General features: G+C 46.9%; 1 protein-coding gene across 1 annotated transcript in view; it reads right to left on the reverse strand.

Moving 5' to 3' along the window:
* NUTF2 (nuclear transport factor 2) overlaps positions 1 to 25,225 on the reverse strand; it is a 335,108-nt gene that overhangs the window by 131,769 nt on the left and 178,114 nt on the right. The window contains exon 3 of the mRNA XM_030203663.1: positions 21,924 to 21,995. Coding sequence (XP_030059523.1) covers positions 21,924 to 21,995 — 72 coding nt within the window. The remainder of the gene's footprint in view (positions 1 to 21,923; positions 21,996 to 25,225) is intronic.

Here is a 25,225-nt window from a genome sequence, read left to right on the forward strand (position 1 = left end):
AGTGAGTGAATCCCCTTCCAATTGAAAGAACACTCTGGAGTGAAAATGAAAAAGGACAAACTTGGAAATTATCTGTAACGAAAAAAGTGAAGTTGTGCCACAGCCACTTGGTGAAGGCAGTGTAGACAAGACTGTATCTGAATTCAAGAAAGCTTGATATAACATCAGGTCTCTAAGGAAGAGGAAGACATAGCAGATGGTATGTATAGGCATACTGGACCAAACCAGGATGTTTATAATCTGCCAATGCTGAACTGATAGAGTAGAGACAAACACGAGTAGATGGTTTGAGGACCGTCCACTATCTTTAAGTGAAAGGATGACTTTATTCTCTAAGTGACCATATGTCCTGTAAAAACCAGAAGAAAGCTAAAATGAAAAATGAGAGGCTTCAAGGCAGTTGGAAAAGAAGGGAAGACATGAATAAAGCATGCCTGCTAAGGCAGCTGAGTGACTGGGAGCTTGGTAGACAGGACTGTCCCTCAGAGAATATGAAAGAGCTGATATATCCCCATGGCATCTGAACAATATACTGTATGCCTCTAGAGAAGGCTTCTTAAAGTCGGAAAAAGAAAACACTGTATAACACTACAGCCATTGAGAGTGTCTGTTAAGTTCTTAAAACACTATATAACATCATACGCATGGAGTAAAATGCTTGAAAGGAACTAAGATATTATGGTCAGAATTGCAAAGTACCAATCAATTGACTCTTAGACAATGTAGTCCTATTCACCAGGGAATGAGAAAGACAGAAATTTACTCTATGCCTATAGAGAAAGTTTCTAAAGTTCTTAAAACACTGTATAATACTACAGCTATTGAGGAAAATGAATTATGATATTATGATAAGATGTAGATTTTCCACCAGGCAATGAAAAATGACCGAGCACCAGAAAAAACTAGTGTTAACAGCCCCGTGATACATAGAAATTTAAAAGAAGAAAAGCTTGTTATATATCCATATATGAAAGGAGCCCCCTTTCAACCAAATATTGCCTGCTGATGTGATTTTAGAATACGCCGTTTAGCACATACAAAAGTGTACACATCTTGGAGCCGAACTGCTCTATGAACTGCAGCCTTACCTTCAGCAGAGAGATCCCCGACTGATAAGATGGAGGGAGAAACAAAATGGCCGCCGTTCGCTCCACTGGCCCTGTGGCGATCGTCGACAGCGCGCCCGACACCTCCGAACAAGCGGAGCCCAGTGGAACGGCGAAGAAACAACAGCCGGCGAAAAAGGCCCCAAAAAAAACTGGAGGCAGCACCGGACCCGAAGAAACCTTGAAGGGAGAGCAAAATTTACATGTTCCGGCTGCGTGAACTGCGCGACGCTGACCAACAGCAGCTGTTTGAACTTTTAAGCCATATCGGAAAAAACAGGTGGCCGCGCTTACGCGGTTCGCACCTTTCTTTCTTTTTTTTTTTTTTTTTCATTTGTTTAAACTGCCGCCGCCAAAACGCAAGAAAATGGAGGAAATTAAATCTGACGAGAAAAATCGCTGTTTAAAGTCACAGATACTGAATTATTTTCTTCTGTTTGGTTTTTTTTTTTTTTTTTTTATAACCCCTCAATCATAATAAAACACTGGAGCTGCCTGCTCGTTAGAAGTCTGGGGAAAGAAAGGCTGCTTCTTTGAATTTACTTTTATTTGATTTAATTCTTTTAAAGCAGCTACCTGTTAAAAGTGGCTGCCTCTCCCAAAGACGGTACACCTTTCCAGAGAAAGGGACGGCCCTTCCCTGCTAAGCCAGGGAGATGGGGAGGAAGGGGGGTGGACTCGAGACACCAGAGTTTAACACCCCCGAGGCTGTCAAAGAAAGAAGAGAAAGGAAACCCTGTCAAGCCTCTAAATAAGATTCCAGGCACAGAAGAATTATCACAAATATCTGTAATATCTAAAGAGAAAAGGAGAGAGACTAATGGGCTCACTTCCTACCTGCTGGGAGACTGAGAAAATACTGAGGCTAAGGTCACATGGCCAGGGCTCCTATTGGCTCTCTAGAGTCAGAGTTTTTTCTCAGTCTCCACCTGCTGGTAGGCGAGCACAACCCATCAGTCCAATCCTGGTCCGGCCCGGAGGGATGCTAAGGAATTAGAGATTGTGCGACAAAGAGTTGGGCAGACTGTCTGTGGGGCCTCATCCGTTCCACATAATAGGCCAATTCTCACTTACAGTCCAAGCTGTGCAAGATGCTCTCGCCAGGATGGGAATGAGGTTGGGGAAAGAATGTTGGCAAGACAATTGACTAGTTCAGATGGAACTCCGACAAACCCTTAGGCAGGAACTTAGGATGCGTGCAGAGGAAAACTCTGTTGTGATAAAACTAAGTATAAGGTGCATCCACTACTAAGGCCTGAAAGCTCACTGACTATGAGCTGAAGTAACAGCAACAAAGAAAATTACCTTCCAGGTCAAGTATTTCAGATGGCAGGAATTCAGTGGCTTGAAAGGAGCTTTCATCAGCTGGGTGAGAATGAGATCCCATGACACAGGCGGAAGTTTAACAGGGAGCTCTAACGAAAGCAAACCTCTCATGAATCAAACTAGAGGCTGTCCAGAGATGGGCTTACCCTCTACACGTTGATAAACACTAATTGCACTGAGGTGAACCCTTACAGGTCACCAACTCTCGGCAGCCATTTTGAATCGGTGCCGAGATCAGCAACAGGAAGGATGCATGCAGGGCAGCTCTTTCCTGCCCCAAAGGTGGAAGAGGTCACTAGACCACCAGGCCAGTAGTAAGTAAGAGGAGGGGAGGCTAGCAATCTGCCCGTTTGTCCGCCCACCAGCCTGCCCGTTTGTCCAGAAATCTGGTCAAACAGGTAGATTGGTAAAACCCACCCGGTTGCCCGGACATGTCCCCAAAAAGAGGACATGTCCAGGTAAATCCGGGCATATGGTAACCCTAGGAAATAGGATCTAGGGCCTTGCCCTCACACCAGATGGCAAACCTCCTCCATTTGAAAGAATAAAACCGCTTAGTGGAATCTTTCCTGGAAGCCAGCAAGACCTAGAAAACACCCTCCAAGAGACCCAAGGAAGCACATTCTAGGCTCTCAACATCCAGGCTGTGAGGGTTAGAGACTGAAGGTTGGGATGCAGAATAGATCCCTCATTCTGCGTGATGAGGGTCAGAAAAAAACTCCAATCTCCACGGTTCTTTGGAGGATACCTCCAGAAGAGGAGGAAACCAGATCTACCGTGGCCAATAAGGGGTGATCAAAATCATGAACACTCAGTCTTGCTTGAGTTTCAGTAAAGCCTTTCCCAAAAGTGGAAAGACCTCTCCTCTAATGCAGGAGGAAGGCATCTGAAGCTAGCCTTCTGTGGGCCTGAAGTCTGGAACAGAACTAAGGGACCTTGTGATCGATGTGAATGGCAAAGAGATCCAATGAACGGGTGCCCCATACCCGGAAGATCTTGCAGGAAACGCCTATATTGAGGGACAACTCATACAATTGCATGATCTTATTCAGCCTGTTGGCCAGACCTTTGCTTCTGCCCGCAAGATAAGTAGCCCGAAGGAACATGCCATGACAGCAAGCCCAGCACCACATCCAGATAGCCTCCTGACACAGATGGTGAGATCGGGTTCTCCCTTGCTTGTTGGTGAAATACATTGCAACCTGGTTGTGTCTGAATGAGCACAACTTGATGAGACAGCAGATCTATGAAAGACTTTAGAGCATTCCAGATTGCCTGGAGCTCCAGGAGGTTGATCTGAAGACCTGTTTCCTGGATGGACCAAGCTCCTTGAGTATGAAGCTCAATCACATGAGCTCCCCAACCTAGGAGTGATGCATCCATTGTCAGCCCCTCTTGAGGCTAACAAATTTGGAATGGGAGTCCCAGAGTCAAATTGGATCGAATGGTCCACTAGAACAGAGAATGAACAAGCTCCGGAGACACTCAGAAGACATTTTCTAGATTCCCCCATAGTCTGGCACCACTGGGAGGCTATGGTCCATTGAGCGGATCTCATGTGAAGGCGCATCATGGGAGTCACAAACTGTGGAAGCCATGTGGCCTAACAGCCTCAACAACTATGGAGCCGTGACCTGCTGATAGGTTCGAACCTGAGAAGCCAGAGTAACTAGAGTGTCTGCTCTCGGTTCGGGGAGAAAGAGTCAAACCTTCTGCCTATTGAGCAGTGCTCCAATAAACTCCAATCGCTGGGCAGGGTGAAGATAGAACTTGGGGTAGTTTAAAAGGGCGAGAGTTCCTCCGCAAGTACCTGCACGTGCTGAGATCTGGTGATGAGCTCTCGGTGGGCAATTTGGAGGTTTTTGAAGCCAACTGAGGGCAACCCGAAGGAGACTATTTACAGAACCCACCGGTCAGAGGTTATAAGGGGCCACCTTTCATAGAAAAATGTCAGCCCCCCAACCATCAGGTCATCCGGAACAGACACCTTGACAGAGTTGGAACCAGTCAAAAGCTCATCCCTTGCTGTGACTGGGGAGCAGAATGGGCATTAGGCGCATGCTACTGACGAGAACGAGTGAGCTAGGGCTGAGCCTGAGTAGGCTGGCAAGAGGAGGTGGCGTACCTATGCTTCTGGGAGTAGTAGGCACCCCTTCCCAACTTGTCAACATGCCTCCTAGACGAGGAGGCCGACGTAGAAGGCTTCTGGCGGGAGAGAGAAGAGATGGTATCAGTATGTTTCTTGATCTGGTCAGCAACTTCCTCAACATACTCTCCAAAAAGGTTATCTTCCTCGGCTTGAGGCATCCACCAACCTCTGCTGGACAGAATGTTCCAAGTCAGAAACATACAGCCATGAGAGTCTGCACATTGCTACACTCTGAGAAGAGATCCTGGATGCTATGTCAAACTTGTCATAGGTTCCCCTGGCCAAGAACTTTCCACAACCCTTCTGTTGCTTGGCTAACTGGCGTACTGACTTGGCCTGCTCCGGTGGGAGAGAGTGTCAAGTTCAATAGCTTGCACACCGAATCCTGCATGTAAACACTCAAAGAGCTGGTAGGATTGGATAAGGCACACACAAGAGTTGAGGCCTGAAACGTCTTTCTCCCAAAAGTCCAATGTCCTAGTTTCTCAGCCTGGGGACACTGAGGCATAGTCTCTAGTACTCTTAGCTCTCGAGAGCAGACTCTACCACCATTGAATTCTGAGGCAACTGAGGCCTATTAAAAGCAGACTACTGTGGATCTGATACATGAGCTCTATCTTCTTGGGTAGAACAGGGACCAACAGAGGGAACTCCCAGTTTCTATCTGTAATAAAAAGGATTTTAAGAGATTGCTTTTCAACTCTATCTGCCTTGACTAACAAGTGCATTTGGGGTCTGTATTGTTGATTAGAAGTAATTCTGTTTAAAAATGATTGTTTAACATTGATTGTGTGAAAATAAGTTGGAATGTAGAAGGTAAGGCACATCTCTGAAGCCAGCTTGTGCAGGAGGGAGGCAAGGTATGCATGAAGTTCAGGAGATAAGCCACCCGGCCAGTGGTTTGTTTACCTGAACAGAGAGCGTGTGACTGCATCCTCATGTACATTCCTGTAATTTTCCTTGGCTCTGAAAATAAGCTTTAGCTTAATAAAAAAAGGGGGCTTGTTGCAGCAGAGCTCTGAAGCTTATCTGTGGATGGACGCATCGCGCAGAAAAGACTGTTCCTGGTCATAAAGATACTTCAGGCTTTCGCTGCAACGGGCCTCCCGGCTGATGAGATAAGGGCCTAAAATTCCTGACCAGTGATGGTGTATGTATAATATGTATACATCGGTCTTAAAGCTTTCTTTTAGTTAGATGATTTAATCATTGTATATATCTTAATCATTGTAGATTTTAGAACCTCTAATAAAGGTCTCATTTACCTAATATGAATCCAAAAGAATCCACAGTAATTACTGAGTAGTCTGTGTTAGTGAAGCAGCCTGTAAATCCATAGCAGTAAACTATCAAAGACTTCCTTGAATGCCTCATGGAGGCGATATGTAGTCCAGAACCTCGAGCATCTTAGCCATGGGCTCGTCCCCCACTTCCAAACGAAATGGAATAGAATCAGCTATTTCCTTCACAAAAAAAGGGAATGAAAGGTTCTGCGGAGGAGACTTTCTGCTTTCAAGCGGAGGGGAGGGTTCAGAGGGGATTTCATAGGACTCATCTGAGGAAAAATACCTTGGATCCTCATCTGACTTCCATGAGCATTCCTCATCAGTGTCGAACAGAACCTCCATGTCTCAGAGAAGGGCATCAAGTAGACTGCTCCCACCTCAACTCCAGTAAAGCTTCCTCCACCAATGTCGAGGGGGTACCAGCTTTGGTGGCAATCAACACTGGGGTTGCACGTGGCACCGGCGTCAAAGGCCACACCACAGGCTGAGGGCCAAGCGAGGCTGCAACAGGCAGTACGGGTAGGCGCAAGCAACCCCACTACCGATGCACAATGTTGAATAAGGTTATCCAACTGTTCAGGTAACAGGACCCAGACATGCTCGTTGAGGGACAACTAGCGGGAAAAGCTGGGTTTGCCAGCTGAAAGACAGGCTGCAGAATTGCTGGGGTCGAGATGGGAGCCAGGTCCTGTCTGCTTGGCGACCGATGCATCAGCACCTGCTGAATGAAGGGGGAGTGGTCCTCCCAGTGCCGATGCTTCTCGGGTGCCAAATCCCTCGATGCCCCGGAGCTTCTGGCACCATACATCGAGGACGACCGATGCTTCTTAGACTTTGCTCGAAGCTCAGTATCAAGACTCCTCAGTACCAATAAAGACATCGAATCCTCATGTCACCCCAGCAGACGGCATCAAGACAGGTGCAGACCCACTCAACGCACTACTGCACCTAGTGTCTACAGTCTAATCAGCCACGTGGACCGATGCTCCTGATGCCAATGTAGTCTTTGACGCTGATGAAAATGTTGAGGACTTAGACAGGGTTCCAAAAATCTTCTCTCTTTGAGCCTATCTGGACACCTGTGTCTCTCTCAATAGCAGACTATTAAACTTTTTCACGCTAACCGCTGTAACCACATTCTCAGGCAATGACATCCAGAGCTTAACTATTTGTTGTGTGAAAAAAATGTACTTCCTATTTGTTTTAAAAGTATTACCATGCAACATCATTGAGCGTCCTCTACTGTTTGTATTTTTTGAAAGAGTGAAAAAAAAACCAAATTCACTTTTACCCGTTCTATACCACGGGAAAATTAGGTTCTTACCTTGGTAATTTTCTTTCCTTTAACTGATGGGTTGTATCCGCCTACCAGCAGGTGGAGATAGAGAACACTGAAAAATCACAGTGACCCTTGGATGGCTAGCCCCAACTGCCTTCAGTATTTGAGATTTCCAAAGCAGAGTGAACCATAAAGGTAGAATAACAAACTTTCCTCACAGCGAACAAACGCCCCAGAACAGGAGCTATAACCATACAAAGAAGGGACGATCTCAACCTCCTGTAGTAGAACATCATGTAGAAATTCTGAGAACTGATTTCCAACTTCTCCCAATGAGATATATATCTGCATGAAAGATCTGAACAAAAAACAAAGTCAGACAGGGAGGGATCATGGATTCATCTGCTGTGACTAAAGGAAAGAAAATTACCAAGGTAAGAACCTAATTTTCCCTTCCTTGTCATCAGCAGCAGATGAATCCATTAACTGATGGGATGTACAAAAGCACTCCCTAAGTAGGGTGGGAACAGGCCACACCGCGAGCAAGCACTTGTGCTCCAAAAATCGCGTCCTGCTTCGCTGCAACATCCAGCCTGTAATGCCGGACAAATGAGAGCTGAGAAGCCCAAGTAGCCGCACTACAGATCTCTTGAAGAGAGTGCACCCGTTTCAGCCCATGAGGAGGAAATCGCTCTCGTGGAATGGGCCCTAAATGCTTCAGGCGGAGACCGGCCTGAAAGCAGATACACAGAAAAAATGACTTCCATGAGTCAACGGGCTATAGTGGCCTTAGACGCCAGACACCCGCGTCGAGAACATGTCAACAATACAAAAAGGTGATCAGAAGTCCTGAAGTCATTTCACATCTGTGGATACTGCAACAGCGCCCTGCGGACATCCAAAAGATGTAACTGCCCAAAGGAGTCCTGGAAATCTTCCCTAGAAAAGGAAGAAAGAAAAATGGGCTGGTTCAGGTGAAACGCTGAAACCACTTTAGGCAGGAAGGAAGAAGGCACAATACGTACCGTTACTCCGGACCCCAAGAATTGTAGAAAAGGGTCCCGACAGGACAGCGCCTGAAGCTCAGACACGCGTCTAGCCGATGTCATGGCCACCAAAAAAACTGTCTTGAGAGTCACATCCTTCGCCAAAGCTCGCTTAAGCGGCTTGAAGGGTGAACTGGAGAGCCTTCAACACCAGCCCCAGGTTCCAGGCCATAAAAGGCGACCGCACGGGAGGACGGAGCCTAAGCACCCCTATGAGAAATCGGGCAAAGTCCAGATGAACAGCAAGGGACATGGCCAGAGACTTTCCCTCGATAGCATGCCAATGCTGCCACTTGAAACCACAGGGAATTGTAAGCCAGGCCTCCTGAACAGGAACTGAAGTCTAAACTTGAACCTGAAATATAACTGAACTAGAACCAACAGTACAGATATGTGGGAGGGACTATGTTATCAGGTATGATACATAATTTTACCTTCCATATCATCAAGCAGTTCAATCCATAGACTGGTGGGATGTACCCAAGCAGTACTCATCCAGGGTGGGACGTGGAAATCCCAGAACGCAACTCTGAAGCTCCAAACTGGGCCTCGGCCCGTGCTGCCACGTCCAAGCAATAATGCCATGAGAAGGTATGAGCCGACGCCCAAGTTGCTGATCTGCAAATCTTCTCCAAGGAAACGGACCTGGACTCTGCCATCGAAGCCGCCTGTGCTCTAGTAGAATGAGCCTTCAGCTGGATAGGCGGCACATTTCCTGCGGCCACATAAGCCGACGCAATCGTTTCCTTGACCCAACGTGCCACGGTAGGTTTAGATGCCTGCAGACCCCTACGGGGGCCCACGAACAGCACGAACAGGTGATCCGACTTCCGGAAATCGTTGGTCACTTCCAAGTATCTGATGATAACTCGTCTAACATCCAGGCATCTGAGTGCACGATACTCCTCTGGATAATCCTCCCTACGGAAGGAGGGTAGACAAAGCTGCTGATTCACATGGAAGTGAGAAACAATCTTGGGCAGGAAGGAAGGCACTGGGCGAATAGACACTCCTGCCTCCGAGAACCACAGGAACGGCTTTCTACATGAGAGCGCCTGGAGCTCGGAAACCCTCCTGGCTGAAGTGATTGCCACCAAAAAGACAGCTTTCAACGTCAGGTCCTTCAGAGACAGCCTTGATAATGGCTCAAAGGGTGGCTTCTGCAAGGCCCGCAGCACCAGATTGAGATTCCATGTAGGCACCACTGAGTGCAGAGGAGGGCGTAGGTGATTAACCCCTTTGAGAAAACGCACCACATCTGGCTGAGAAGCCAGGGAAGCACCCTTCAGGCAACCCCTGAAACAAGCTAGAGCCGCTACCTGGACCTTAGGAGACCTGCGCGACAGGCCTTTCTCCAGACCTTCTTGCAGGCACGCCAACACTGAAGCAATTGGCGCCGTGAAGGGCGACAGGGATCCTGCCTTGCACCATGATACAAAGGTACGCCATACCCTGGCGTACGCAGTAGAAGTAGAGCGCTTCCGTGCTCTCAGCATAGTGGCGATGACCTTGTCCGAGAAGCCCTGCTTCTTCAGCCACTTCCGCTCAAGAGCCAGGCCATAAGACCAAAGGGGGAGGGATCCTCCATCACCACGGGACCCTGATGTAAGAGGCCCAGCTCCGCTGGAAGCCGCAGAGGACTGTCTATGGAAAGCCGGATCAGGTCCGCATACCAAGGGCGTCTGGGCCAGTCTGGACCCACCAGAACCACCCGGCCTGGGTGTTTCGCCACCCAGCCGAGAATTCTGCCCAGCATAGGCCAAGGCGGGAACACATAGAGAAGCTCCTGTACCGGCCACTGCTGGAGAAGAGCATCGACCCCCAGAGATCGAGGGTCCCGTCCTCTGCTGAAGAACCGTGGCACTTGGCAATTGGCCGAGGTCGCCATCAGAACCAAGGTCGGCATGCCCCAGCGCTTCGTGATCTCCAAGAACACCCGAGCAGACAGTTGCCACTCTCCTAGATCCAAGGTATGGCGACTGAGAAAGTCCGCCTCGACATTCAGGACTCCCGCAATGTGAGCCGCCAACAGCTGGTCCAGATTCGCCTCTGCCCACTGGCATCTCCCTGGCTAGAGGGGGGCTCCTGGTACCTCCCTGGCGATTGACATAGGCCACGGCCGTGGCATTGTCCGACAGGATTCGAACTGGCTTCAGTATCAGTACCTGAAGAAACGTTTGGAGCGCCAACCGAATGGCCCGAAGTTCCAAGAGGTTGATGGACCACTTTGCCTCCGCCGGCGACCATAACCCCTGCACTGTCCTTCCTAGGCAGTGGGCTCCCCAGCCCGTCAAGCAGGCGTCCGTCGTAACGACAATCCACTCCGGGGACGTGAGAGGCATACCGGCTGACAACTTGTCTGACATCAGCCACCAACTTAGCGCCCTTCTCACCGCCGGGTCCAAGGGAAGGCGAACTGCGTAATCCTCCGAAACCGGAGTCCAGCGCCGCAGAAGAGAGAGTGCTGTAGAGGATCATATGGGCCCTGGCCCAGGGCACTACCTCCTTCGTGGCCGTCATGGAGCCCAACAGTTGCACATAATCCCAGGCCCAAGGAGCTGAGGAGGCTAGGAACCGGCCCAGCTGGGCCTGAAGCTTGAGGCTCCGGTTGTCCGGCAGGAACACTCTGCCCACTTGGGTGTCGAACCGAACACCCAGATACTCCAGGGACTGAGACGGGCGCAGCTGACTTTTCTCCCAGTTGATGATCCATCCCAGGGAGCTCAGAAGAGCAATGACCCTGTCCGTCGCTCTCCCACACTCCGCAAAGGAGGGAGCTCGAATCAGCCAGTCGTCCAGGTAGGGATGGACTTGCACTCCTTCCTTGCGGAGATAAGCCGCAATGACCACCATCACTTTGAAGAAGGTCCGCGGAGCCGTAGCCAACCTGAATGGGAGGGCTCTGAACTGGAAGTGCCGGCCCAGCACTGCAAAGCGCAGGAAGCGCTGAAGAGGCAGCCAGATGGGAATGTGCAGATAAGCTTCCTTGATGTCCAAGGACGCCAGGAATTCTCCTTCTTGTATCGCAGCAATCACGGAGCGGAGAGTCTCCATACTGAAATGCCGTATTCGCAAGGCCCGATTGACTCCCTTGAGGTCGAGAATAGGCCGAGAAGAGCCTCCTTTCTTTGGCACCACAAAGTAAATGGAGTAACGTCCTGTGCCACGCCGCTCTATGGGCACTGGGACCATCGCCCCAAGGCGGAGCAAGTTGTCCAGAATCTGCTGAACTGCTGCCACTTTGAGGGGAGACTTGCAGGGAGAGTTCACGAACCCGTCTCTCAGGGGCCGGCAGAACTCCAACTTGTAGCCGTCTCTGATAACTTCTAGAACCCAAGCAAACTCAAGGCGGCCGCTTCAAAGGCTAACTTTGCCGCTTCCAATTTCTTGTCCTGTGAATCCTTAAGGGCAGAGCCACCTTCCACCGGCAAAGCCGTCTTTTTCATCACCATAATGATTAGAGAGTCCACTGCCGGCCAGCGCAAGGCCTCCTGTTCACCCTCTGGCAGAGGGTACAGACGAGTCATGGCCCTGGCTACCTTGAGGCTCGCCTCTGGAGAATCCCATTGAGCCGAAATTAGAGTTTTCATGGCTTCATGGATGTGGAAGGTCCTGGAAGGGCGCTTGGTTCCCAACATAATAGCGGAACCCGCCGAGGCTGAAGGAGGGCCTTCCTCCGGAGAGGAAATACTCAAGATGCTCATAGCCTGAACAGGTTAGGCAATTCCTCTGAGCAAAAAAGCCGCGCTGCAGAGGGGTCATCTCCCCCATCAGGGCGAGGATCAGCCTCCTCAAAAGAATCCCCAAGGGACCTTTGGGAGAACTCAGAAACGCTGCCCTCATCTACATCAGAGGAGACAGAGTCCCCCAAGACCTGAAGATCCACCCGAGAGCGCTTGATCAGGGAAGCCTCTTCCCCCATATCTGACAGGGGAGCAGGAGCACCGTTTTGCAGTTGAAAGGCCTGATGCAGCAACAAAATTAACTCGGGTGAGAAACCCCCTGTTTGTGCACCTCTGCAACCTGGGCCACAGCCCTAGAGGAACTCTCAACCTCCACTCCATAGAGCTGGGGAGAGGCGCGCTGCGCATCCAAAATGGCATCCGGCGTGTCACTCCGCAAAGGAGCCGTGCGGGAAGCAGGGCGCTTAAACTTCGCCATCTTCTTACCGCCGCCCAACTCAAAGGCGGCCATACCAGAGGCCGTCCGAGCTGCATGGGCGGCCGACGTTGGAAAGGCGGACATCAGGGGATGGGCGCCTGAGGCGGGAAAAGCCGCTGACGCCCCAGCGGAGGAAAAACCGGCTAAACCAGCAAAGTCTGGAAGGGCGCCCAAAAACGGCTTCTCTGCCTCCGATCCCCGCGCCTCCCCACTAGCCGCGCGATCGCGGTCCGGGGAGCGCTTTTTCGCGCCCTTACCATCCGACGCCATGATCCACGAGGGAAACGTTCGGGGAACCCCCTGCCCGCTAGGAAAAGGTAAAATTACCTGCTTCTTGCTCCGAGCTGCAACGAATTGTGTCCCAGTGAGCAGCTGCAAGGAAAATCTTTTCTGCTTCAAGATAGTTTTTTTTTTTTTTTTTTTTTTTTTAAATAACAGAGCCAGGAGTCACGTGACGCTATGTACCGGAGCGGTCGAGGCTAGACTAGCTCCAGGTACCTCCTTGTAATTCCCATCGAATTAACTCCAGAAACAAGGCGGTGTGAACCACAATTGCTAGCGGAAAGCTGACACATTAAGATTCTGCGGCCGAAAGAGAAATTGATAGCAGGTATGACGGCTAAATCGCTAAAAAAGGACAGAGACAAGAGTAAAGCGCTGGAAGACAAAATGGCGGCCCCAGCGAGCCCGCCAACTTCTGCAGTCGGGTCGGCGTGGGCAGCGGAGATTGTGGGAGAGGTGACGACCGCGATGGAGGCGATCCTAGATAAAAAGTTGGAAGGCTTGAATTCAAAACTGGAGGGATTACAAAATCATATGGCGCAATTGAGCCAAGACCTGGTAGCGCATCAACAGCGCACGGGGGCCCTGGAAGACCGTACGGGAGTTGTAGAAGAAAAATATGCTAAACTTCAAAAGCTGGTAGAAGATCAAGCTGAGAAACTCGAGGATCTAGAAAATAGATCCCGACGTAATAACTTACGCTTCGTGGGGCTCCCCGAAGAAATCAGCGATAAAGAACTGCGTACTTTTCTTGAAACATGGCTGATGAAAGAACTAAAATTGAGCACAGAGCTGGGCCCATTGCAAATTGAAAGAGCACACCGCATGGGGATGCAGAGAGCGGGTGACGCCAGACCCAGGATAGTTATCTGCCGTTTCCTGAATTTTGTTCAAAAAACAGCGATATTGCAAGCTATGAGAGGAGGTATGGCTCTTAAATACAATAACCAAAAAATCCTTTGCTTCCAGGACTACTCGGCGGCAGTTGCGGCGAAGAGAAGGAGCTTTTCACCAATTTGCTCCCAATTAATCCAACATAAGGTTAAATTTGCCTTGCTGTACCCGGCGAAACTACGGGTAACCCATCAGTCTGCGACGAAAACCTATGAAACAACACAAGCGGCACAAGACTTTGTAAAACAACTGCTGCAGACGAGAGATGAATAAGGTAAAGAAAGGCACATGTTACAACTGAAAGTTATTCAAGTAAAGAATTGCTTCCTTTGGCGGCAAGCGGCGGACATTTACAATGCGCAGAATAATTTAAGTAAGTTTTGAAGTATGACCTGCTGCTGACTCTTGAACAAAAGAGGAGCATTGGGATGCGAATTAAAAGACAATGGAGAAACTAATTGGAGCTCCATAGAAGTAATATTTGTTACTATACTGGGATGTTGGCAACTCTGAAATATAATAGAAGTGGACATATTAGTGAGAATGACCAGCAGGCTTCGGAGAAATAGATTGGAGAGAAGCAGGAGAGAAAGGGACTGCTATAAGAGGTCTAAAGAGATCAAGATTTAAATCCTCCGGCTTTGCTGAGTTATTACAGAACAAATGGTTTAATTATCTGATCGGCTGATTGACCCAACACCAGGGAGGTGAAATACAGTCTGTTAAAGTTGGGAACCAAGCCTATGGATGAAGACATGATGATATGCGGAAGAGAGTTCAGATAACTGTTTTGGTTTTATATACTTCTGCACTTCATTGCAGGCTAACAGAACTGAGAGAATAATCAAAGAATGGTTGAAATGGTAAAATTGTTTGACAGTTATAGGAAGTTGTAGTAGGTTCACATGATTGGAGCATTTTTGCGGGATAATATATAGGAAAACTGTAAACTTTAAATCTGGGGAAAAAGGAGTTAAAGGGAATATAGAGGCTCTTACATGTAAATGAGAGTACAAGTTAAACCGGTTTAAGGAGCGGGGAATAGCAAGGGGGGGGGGTCAAACGTGACTAAATTCCTTGGGGGGAATTAGCAGGGATAATAAAAGGGGATGGGGAGGGGGATCTGGGAGGAGAAGGGGAGTTATAGGGGAAGGGGATTCAGATTGTCATAAGATGGAAAACTCAAAGGGTAAATATAAACACTACAGAGGTAAAGAGGAATTGGAACACACTAACCTACAGCACACAGAGGTAACTGAGAGGGGTCATGGGCTGGGGTGGCCTCTTTTAGAAGATAAAAGGTTTCAATGGCAAATAGGATGCTTTTATGTTCCTTAAATGATAAAAATTGTAACATGGAATGTGGGTGGTATTAATTCACCCATCAAAAGATCAAAAATTTTGAAATATCTGCAAAGAATTCAAGCTGACATAGCTCTTTTACAAGAAACACATCTCTCGGATAAAGAACATGAAAAGCTGGCTAGGTGGTGGGTAGGACAGTGTGTAGCCGCACCAGCTAAAGGGAAAAAGGGAGGAGTAGCTATTCTAATCAGGAAAGGGCTGGTGACAGAAATGAGTGATGTGACTAAAGATCAAGAGGGGCGCTATGTTTTTGGTAAGGTGATAATAGCAAGACAGCAGGTACTATTAGGCAGCATATATGCTCCCAATCACTTTGAGGCTCAATTTTACAGAAGTTTGGTGGACATACTTACTGCAGTAGACCCCATCCCATTAATCCTAGGAGGGGACTTTAACATGGTGTGTGATCCAGAACTGGATAAATCTCAGCCTCCTCCTACGCTAAAACACTGGCCCTCGAGAGGGCTGCCCAATCTTTGCACTGTATTAGACCTGTTAGATGTATGGAGAGTGTTACATCCACAAGATAGGGACTATACTCATATATCAAGGGCGCATAATACCCAATCGAGGATAGATTATATACTGATGTCTCGATCACTGCTGGGAGGGGTTAGAGAGTCGAGAATAGGACCATACGCTATTTCAGACCACGCAGAAGTATGGGTGAAGTGGCAACCAGCGGGGATGGAAGAGAAAATGAGATGGTGGTCTTTTCCGAGCTATTTAGTCAAAGATATAGGCTTTAAAGAGGGATTGTTGGCTAAATGGGATGAATATAAAGCTACTAATGAAAACTCAGTTGAGAGTGCCTCCTCTTATTGGGAAGCAGCCAAGGCTGTCCTGAGAGGAGAAATGATCAGTTATGTCAGCCATTTTAAAAAAGCAAGGGACAAAGAAATTTTGAGATTAGAGGCCCAGATTCGTACGTTACGGAAAAGATTTGGTGAAACTCCAAACGTTCATACTAGAAAGGAGCTCCTAGGGGCACAGGTGATGCTGAATACGCTGATCCATGAACGTGAGGTGAAATCACAAACCTATTATAAATTTCAATTATACAAATTTGGGGGTAAAGGTGGGAAGATGATGGCGCGACTTATAGCTCGGAAACAGGCTACCCGTACAGTAACAGCTTTGAAAGATCAGACAGGTAAACTATGCCATTCGGACGTGGAAATCCGAGATATTTTCCAGAACTTCTATCAGCAATTATATGCAGAAAGGGATAATTCAGGCCTTGACAGTACTTTATATTTGGACAATCTGGATTCTCCGAGACTGACTGATGGGGAGAGAGATCAGCTCAATGCCCCTATATCTAGTGATGAGGTGGGATGGGCCATTGGAAGTAGTCAATCAGGGAAAACTCCTGGACCGGATGGTTTGAAGATAGAGTTTTATAAATTGATGGGAGAGACCATTCTGCCACCTATGGTGGAAGCATATAATGAATGGGTGGTGAAGGGGTCACTGCCAGACCAATTGAATATAGCACGTATCATATTAATCCCGAAACCCAAGAGGGATGTGACTTTACCTGAATCTTACAGACCCATATCATTATTAAACTGTGAAGTTAAAATTTTTGCAAAGATACTGGCAAACAGAATGGGTCGAGTGTTGCCAAGACTGGTGCACGAAGCACAGGTGGGTTTTGTTAAAGGTCGAGTGGTATCTAAGAATCTCAGGCGGATTCTAATCTCTTTGGAACAGATTGGTAAGGCAAATAGATCAGCACTCGTAGTAAGCTTTGATGCGGAAAAGGCCTTTGATCGTGTGAAATGGGAGTTTCTGTTCACAGTAATGGGAAAATATGGATTTGACGGATGGTTTTTGGGAGCGGTTAATTCTCTTTACACCTCACCAAAAGCGAGAGTGATGGTGAATGGTAATTGTTCAGAAAATGTGAGGATAGAGAGAGGAACTCGTCAAGGTTGCCCCTTGTCACCGTTATTGTTTGCATTGTATTTGGACCCATTGATAAGAGAGGTATATTCTAATGCAGAAATTCATGGTGTAACCTTGGGTACGGTAAAATTCAAATTGGCGGCCTTTGCTGATGACTTGTTAGTTGTGATCACGAGACCGGAGACATCGTTACCAGCTTTATTAGAAGCATTGCAAGAATTTGGGGATTTCTCCGGTCTTAAGTTAAATCTGGAAAAGTCAGAGGCACTGGCTGTGGACGAAGAGATGAATAAAACCTGGCCAGGGATGTTCCCGTTGCGATGGGCAAAGGGGCACTTCCGCTATTTAGGAATCTTGCTATCAACGAAGACTAGGGACCTTTATAAACTTAATATAAAACAACTTTTGGCTCAAACTAAACAACAGCTGGAAAAATGGGAAACCTTGCCACTTTCTTTGATAGGTCGTTTGGGGCTTATACGTATGGTAATTCTTCCTCGCTGGCTATACGTCATGCAAACCCTTCCCCTTAGGCTGTTGAACAAAGATCTGAAAACGTTCTACAGACTGGTAATGAGATTTTGTTGGGCGAACAAAAAGGCGAAAATGAAATTCCAGCTGCTATGGGGGGGTTGGTCACAGGGGGGACTAGGCTTGCCTAACATGAAACTATATAATATGGCATGTTTATTGAGACATATTAGAGATTGGCTTTTTGAATCGAATAGTTATACCCCCCTAGAGATGGAAGAGGCATACTATGCTCCATATCGTTTGGTGTCATTGTTGCAAGTGGAGAGATCTTTGATCCCTAAACATCTAAGTCACAGTTTGTTGTTGACGCCGCTACGTGAGGCGTGGCAGTTTCTGGGAAAATGTCTGGAAGTGGACACTGAAGTCACGGAATTAATGACCATTCGGGGGAACCCTAAATTTGTGTCAGGCTTGGAGAATCCAGCATTTAAAAGATGGGAGGAAAGAGGAATAATGTATTTGGAAGATATAATGGGCGAGGAAGGGCAGATAAAATCGCGAGAACAAATACTGGGCAATGAGCCGATGCAATGGGGGGACACCTTTGCTTATTGCCAGCTGAAACATTTTATACATTCTCTAGATGGGGAGAAATTGAGACAAAAATCAGGGTCCAAGTTGAAAGAATTCTTTGAGGAAATCTCGGATACTGAGCCATCAGTCTCGGAAGTGTATAAGGCATTAGGTTCGGTGGGGATGAAAAAAAACTTGAAAATAGTTAAAGAACGGTGGGAGAAAGATTTGGGAATAGCCCTCCCCAATTGGGACATTAACAGACAAGTGAAGGGTATTGCAAATTTAGTAAGTGGAGCCCAATATCGGGAATGTGCATTTCGGGTACTTCATAGAGCCTACTTCACACAAGTTCAACTAGCAAAATGTGGGGGAACACAAAATGCAATATGCTTACGATGTAAAATCACAGAAAACTCATTCTATCATGCATTTTGGAGTTGTGAAGTCATACAGGGCTTCTGGTCTAGAGTGGCCAACTATCTGTCAAACCTGCTGTCTTGTGAAATAATAGGAACCCCCTCACAAATGTTGCTGGATATCTATGGGTCATTTAGAGGGAATACTTCAGAGGAAACACTATTTTTTCGTAAGGGATGTCTTCTGGCAAAGAAATGCATACTTCAAAATTGGACCTCGGAGGCTGTGCCAGAATTCTGGCACTGGCGGAATATGGTGCATCAGCTTCTGATGTGGGAGGCCAGAGAAGCCAGGGGATCCCCAAAACGAAAGAATCAGTTTCTGAAGATCTGGGGAAAATATATAGATACCCTATCAGCTAAGGGTAAAAGTTTTGTGCTTAATGTGCTGTAGACACTATATTGAAGTTGTGAGTGGGATAGTTCCTCTTTAAGATGATTGTGAGTTTTCCGGGGGGAGGGAGGTTAATAGGAGGGTTAACAGGAAGGGAGGGGGGAGGTTAGGGAGTAGGGGGGATTAGGGAAAGGGGGGGGGAACGGGGGGGAAAAGGAACACAAAGTGAAAACAGTAGGTCCAATTTGTTTGCTGGTTGTTTAGAAGGGAATGATATGACTGAATGTATATATTGAATATTTGATGTTGACACAATGTACACTGTTTTCAATAAAAACCGTTGAAATATAAAAGTTAAATATAGAGTACAGTAAAAAGGGGGAGGGGATAAAAGTTATACATAAAAATTTGATGACTGTACGCAATGCTGTATTCTTGAAATGTTACATCGCTGAGTTCTGTAAAACTGCATTGATGCCGCCATGTTAAGGTGGATTTGAACTTTTTGACTTGTCATCAATAAAAACCGTTGAAACATAAATAACAGAGCCAGCGGGAGTGGGGAGAAAAGGAGGGACCTGGCACCACCATGTTTGCACTTGCTCACGAAGAGCCCTCAACCCCAGGTACTCAACAAAGCCTAAGTAAATAGGCGTGGAGACCAAGCCAGAGCTGCTGCGTGTGACCACACACCTGCTAGATAGAGAGAATACTGATGATTTCCTGGTAGCACATGACCACATATAGAGAGGCAAAAGATTGCTCTCTATCTCCACATGCTGGTAGATGGACACAACCCACCAGTCTATGGATTGATCTGCTTGATGATATGGAAATGCTCTTTCCCCAAAAAGGAAAAATAAGAGACTAATAGGATAGATCTACCAGCAGCCTCTATTTCAGAAGAATCCAGGAGCCCAGATACACCTAGGCCTCTTGCTTCATCTATTGTCTGTTTCAACCCTGTTAAGATTCTCCAGGTTTTCTATCTTCCTCATAACTAATCTCCCACCTGCTGAGTAATTATAATTAACTTCTGTTTTTTTTCTACCTTTTAAATCCATGAAGCATGTTGTCTAACCTAGAGACTAATCTACAAAACTGTAAAAAGATATAGCAACTAAGCTGGAGCATACCTTGGGCAGACTCTAGCGTTTTCATTAGTGTTTGAAGGAGAACTACAGCAGCCTGGTTCACTATTGCTTCAAAACCTACCACTACAGATCCGTCCTGGCATTCCTCAGTCTCCCAGCAATTGCACACCTCTCAATGTCTGCATGCTCTATTGACGCCACTAGCATCACTTCTGGAGCTGCATAGTGCATCAACTCAGATAACCCAGACACGCTCCCAGGTCCCCCAAGTGAGTTTGCTTCGCCTGCACCATCCCCAAAGGAGGGGGGATGCAAGTGGTCCAGACAGGCTCAATGATACTATTTCATTCTTGTAGGGCTCCTTCCTCAGCCCGACAGCAGAGAAGCCCACAGAAACAGGTACTGTGAACGATGCTTGGTGCCAGGCAGGTTAAGAGGGTAAACCTTCTGTTTCCCTCTTCATGTAGGCACTGAGAAGTAAAGTTGGCAGTAGATAAGAAAATGTAAACCTAGCTAAGAGCTCTCTCAGCCCCATTCTACTCAACTGCCAACTTGGTTCTCCCCCGTGTTATTTTACTGTTATCTGTTAACCCCAGTTATTACTTAACTGTCTCGCTGCATAAAATATAACCTTTGCTAAAATAGTGCAAGTTAGTGGTAAAATTAAGTCTTAAATAAACCCATTGTTGATAACCAATTTCTCTCTTCTTGTAATCATTTGATGTTGCTATATGTTTTCATTTATTCCACAATTTAAATTTACTATCATTTGTCCTTTAGCTGTTTTGTTTAATTTGGAATTAAAAGACAACAGAATATCAGATCAGCTATTTGTTCTATAAGCCTTATCAAAAAATATCCATTGTCTCATGGCTTGACAAACTGAAGGCAATTCTATAAAAAAAGATCTCCAACATTTAGGCACTGTATTTGCACAGGCTGTGGGTCTAGTCTATAACACTTACCATAAGATCATACCAGGTCAGCCCAATGGCCCATCTAACCCAGTACCTGTTTCCAATCCAAGTCACAAGTACCTGACAGAAACCCAAATAGTAGCAACACTCCATGCTACCAATTCCAGGGCAAGCAGTGGCTTCCCCATGTCTGTCTCAATAGCAGATTATGGACTTTTCCTCCATGTTCATATTCTTACAGAATACCAGTGTAAATGATGGCGTGCCCAACTATAGGTACACTCATTCACACCAGGTCAATGGGCTGGACTAAATGCACATGCCCAAATTTGATACTTACGCTTGTTAATTTACAGTAGTCTATAAACTGCCCTCCCTACAACATGCCCATTTCCCTTCCTCGTGAAAGCTCCCCTTGTAATTACAATTAAGTCATTTTAGCATGTAATTACGGAACAGCTATTAGGTACTCTAGTGCTATTCACAAAAATGGTGCTTAGGAAACCTCTTATAGAATGAGAGGGACTGTGTCCAAGGTCCCCACGGCAACTCGGCATTTTGCTGTGGCATCCAAGATTTTCAACTCTTGTTCTAAGTATGTAGCTTTCAGCTAACTTAAGGCATACAGTGCCTAAACTCATGATGTTCTCAGATCTTGCAAGAAAACATACAAGTTTGGGAACCCCTGTGGCTTCACCACAAGTACAAACACCAATGTGGCTCAATCAGTTTCCAATGGGCTGAAACAGTGCTACAGAAGAACTTAAACACAATAGCATCACAGGAAGCTGTAAACCATAACTCTGTGCTTAAATGGAGTGGGTATAAAAGGCAGAGTACTATCTTGTCACCAACAGCCATAACCTGGTAGGCTGAACTTCAACATGAGCATCCTAGAGCAGTGTACCCAGTCCTCAAGCACCATCTGACTAGTTGTGTTTTCAAGAGTGAAAGCATTACTCAAACCAGTGCTTCAGAGTGACTCAATATGCTGTGGAATAGCAGGAGATAGTACAATTCAGGATTGAACTGTACTGGTATAACTGTGTGAGGGGATTAGTACTCTAATATTGGGAGTTATTTATTAGATTAAAATTAAGATACATAAGGGGTAGTGTTAGTGGGTTAGATCAGAGAATGAGCAGTAAATGTTTATACATTATGTAATAGAGTATGGTTTAAAAGGGTCATCCAATAACTTGTTACTTCCACTATTTTATTTATTTATTACATTTGTACCCCGCGCTTTCCCACACAATGCAGGCTCTGGTGCACTAATATAAATACTGATTTTCCTTTTTTCTTACCGATAACTTCTCAACAATAGCAGCTTTACCCTGACACTGCTGCCCTTCCCATGTAAGACACGAGGAATCGATCTAGAATACATCAAGAAAAAAAATTTGAATAATTTCTTTTTATAAGTTACATTTTTTTTTAAATACATACCAATGTTCAAGCTTTAAGCAAAAAAAAAAAAAAGAAGAAACCATCCTCCGCAGGTCAAACAATGAAAAGAGCAGCAGCAAGGTAACGGAAACAAATCACCAGTTCTGATCACACAAATTCTTTATTGCATCACAAAGGACTTGACTCAATATGAGTTGTGTTTCAGCTGCAGCGTCTGCTTCAGGTGTCTAAAGATTGACAGAAGCTATCCAAATTAATAGTGACACGGTGTGTGCCGAAGTGCATCTCTCATTGCAAGTACTCATACTGAATTAGAGTTGATTCATACGAGAGACTGCTCCATCAAAGAATACCCTTTACGGGCTCAAGCTTTAGACTCCTGAAGCAGGCTCTACAGCTAAAACACGGTTGGTGTTGAGTCAAGCCCTTACTGAGACAAGTCCTTTATGATGCAATAAAGTGTTTGCATGAGCAGTACTGATTTGTTGTTTCCGTTATCCCTGCTGATACTCTTTCCAATGTTCAAGTTTTAACATTAGCACTTTAATATCTCTCCTCCCCTCCATCTACCTTTATATTTAAGCCAGAAACATTTAACCATACATACCAACAGAATCATATTGGAATAGCATATAGTGACCAATAAAATAATACAAATAAAAAAAAAAAAAAATCAATACATTTCAGGGTCCATTTTAGGTAATGCTTGCAGACGTTTAAGAATTTGTTAATACAATGCCTCCTAATAGATTCAAGTTTATCAAGAGAACAGATATTCCACACGGTATAAAGCGAATGCTACATACCTGTAGAAAGTATTCTCCGAGGACAGCAGGCTGATTATTCTCACTGATGGGTGACGTCCACGGAACCCCCTCCAATCGGAATCTTCACTAGCAAAGCCGTTTGCTAGCCCTCGCGCGCCCATGCGCACCGCGCATGAGCGACTGTCTTCCCGCCCGAACCGGCTCGTGTTCGTCAGTCCCGTATGTAGCAAGACAAAGACAAGGGAAGACACAACGCCAAAGGGGAGGCGGGCGGGTTTGTGAGAACAATCAGCCTGCTGTCCTCGGAGAATACCTTCTACAGGTATGCAGCATTCGCTTTCTCCGAGGACAAGCAGGCTGCTTGTTCTCACGATTGGGGTATCCCTAGCCCCCAGGCTCACTCAAAACAACAAACATGGTCAATTGGGCCTCGCAACAGCGAGGACATAACTGAGATTAACCTAACAACTTATCCAACTAACTGAGAGTGTAGCCTGGAACAGAACAAAAAATGGGCCTAGGGGGGTGGAGTTGGATTCTAAACCCCAAACAGATTCTGAAGCACTGACTGCCCGAACCGACTGTCGCGTAGGGTATCCTGCTGCAGGCAGTAATGAGATGTGAATGTGTGGACAGATGACCACGTCGCAGCCTTGCAAATCTCTTCAACAGTGGCTGACTTCAAGTGGGCCACTGACGCTGCCATGGCTCTAACATTGTGAGCCGTGACATGACCCTCAAGAGCCAGCCCAGCCTGGGCGTAAGTGAAGGAAATGCAGTTTGCTAGCCAATTTGATAAAGTGCGTTTCCCCACAGCCACTCCCCTCCTGTTGGGAATCAAAAGAAACAAACATTTGGGCGGACTGTCTGTTGGGCTGTGTCCGCTCCAGATAGAAGGCCAATGCTCTTTTGCAGTCCAATGTGTGCAGCTGACGTTCAGCAGGACAGGAATGCGGACGGGGAAAGAATGTTGGCAAGACAATTGACTGGTTCAGATGGAACTCCGACACCACCTTCGGCAAGAACTTAGGGTGAGTGCGGAGGACTACTCTATTATGATGAAATTTGGTATAAGGAGCATGGGCTACCAGGGCCTGAAGCTCACTGACTCTACGAGCTGAAGTTACTGCCACCAACAAAATGACCTTCCAGGTCAAGTACTTCAGATGGCATGAATTCAGTGGCTCAAAAGGAGGTTTCATCAGCTGGGTGAGAACGACATTGAGATCCCATGACACTGTAGGAGGTTTGATGGGGGGCTTTGACAAAAGCAAACCTCTCATAAAGCGAACAACTAAAGGCTGTCCCGAGATCGGCTTACCTTCCACACGGTAATGGTATGCACTGATTGCGCTAAGGTGAACCCTTACAGAGTTGGTCTTGAGACCAGACTCAGACAAGTGCAGAAGGTAGTCAAGTAGGGTCTGTGTAGGACAAGAGCGAGGATCTAAGGTCTTGCTGTCACACCAGACGGCAAACCTCCTCCATAAAAAGAAGTAACTCCTCTTAGTGGAATCTTTCCTAGAAGCAAGCAAGACACGGGAGACACCCTCCGACAGACCCAAAGAGGCAAAGTCTACGCTCTCAACATCCAGGCCGTGAGAGCCAGAGACTGGAGGTTGGGATGCAGAAGCGCCCCTTCGTTCTGGGTGATGAGGGTCGGAAAACACTCCAATCTCCACGGTTCTTCGGAGGACAACTCCAGAAGAAGAGGGAACCAGATCTGACGCGGCCAAAAAGGAGCAATCAGAATCATGGTGCCTCGGTCTTGCTTGAGTTTCAGCAAAGTCTTCCCCATCAGAGGTATGGGAGGATAAGCATACAGCAGGCCTTCCCCCCAGTCCAGGAGGAAGGCATCCGATGCCAGTCGGCCGTGGGCCTGAAGTCTGGAACAGAACTGAGGGACCTTGTGGTTGGCTTGAGATGTGAAGAGATCCACCAAGGGGGTGCCCCACACTTGGAAGATCCGGCGCACTACTCTGGAGTTGAGCGACCATTCGTGAGGTTGCATAATCCTGCTCAACCTGTTGGCCAGACTGTTGTTTACGCCTGCCAGATATGTGGCTTGGAGAAACATGCCGTGACGGCGAGCCCAGAGCCACATGCTGACGGCTTCCTGACACAGGGGGCGAGATCCGGTGCCCCCCTGCTTGTTGATGTAATACATGGCAACCTGGTTGTCTGTCTGAATTTGGATAATTTGATGGGACAGCCGATCTCTAAAAGCCTTCAGAGCGTTCCAGACTGCTCGCAACTCCAGGAGATTGATCTGTAGACCTTGTTCCTGGAGGGACCAGCTTCCCTGGGTGTGAAGCCCATCGACATGAGCTCCCCACCCCAAGAGAGACGCATCTGTAGTCAGCACTTTTTGCAGCTGAGGAATTTGGAAAGGGCGTCCCAGAGTCAAATTGGACCAAATCGTCCACAAGTGC

The sequence above is a fragment of the Microcaecilia unicolor genome, chromosome 5, assembly GCF_901765095.1.
Source record: "Microcaecilia unicolor chromosome 5, aMicUni1.1, whole genome shotgun sequence".
NCBI lineage: Eukaryota > Metazoa > Chordata > Amphibia > Gymnophiona > Siphonopidae > Microcaecilia > Microcaecilia unicolor.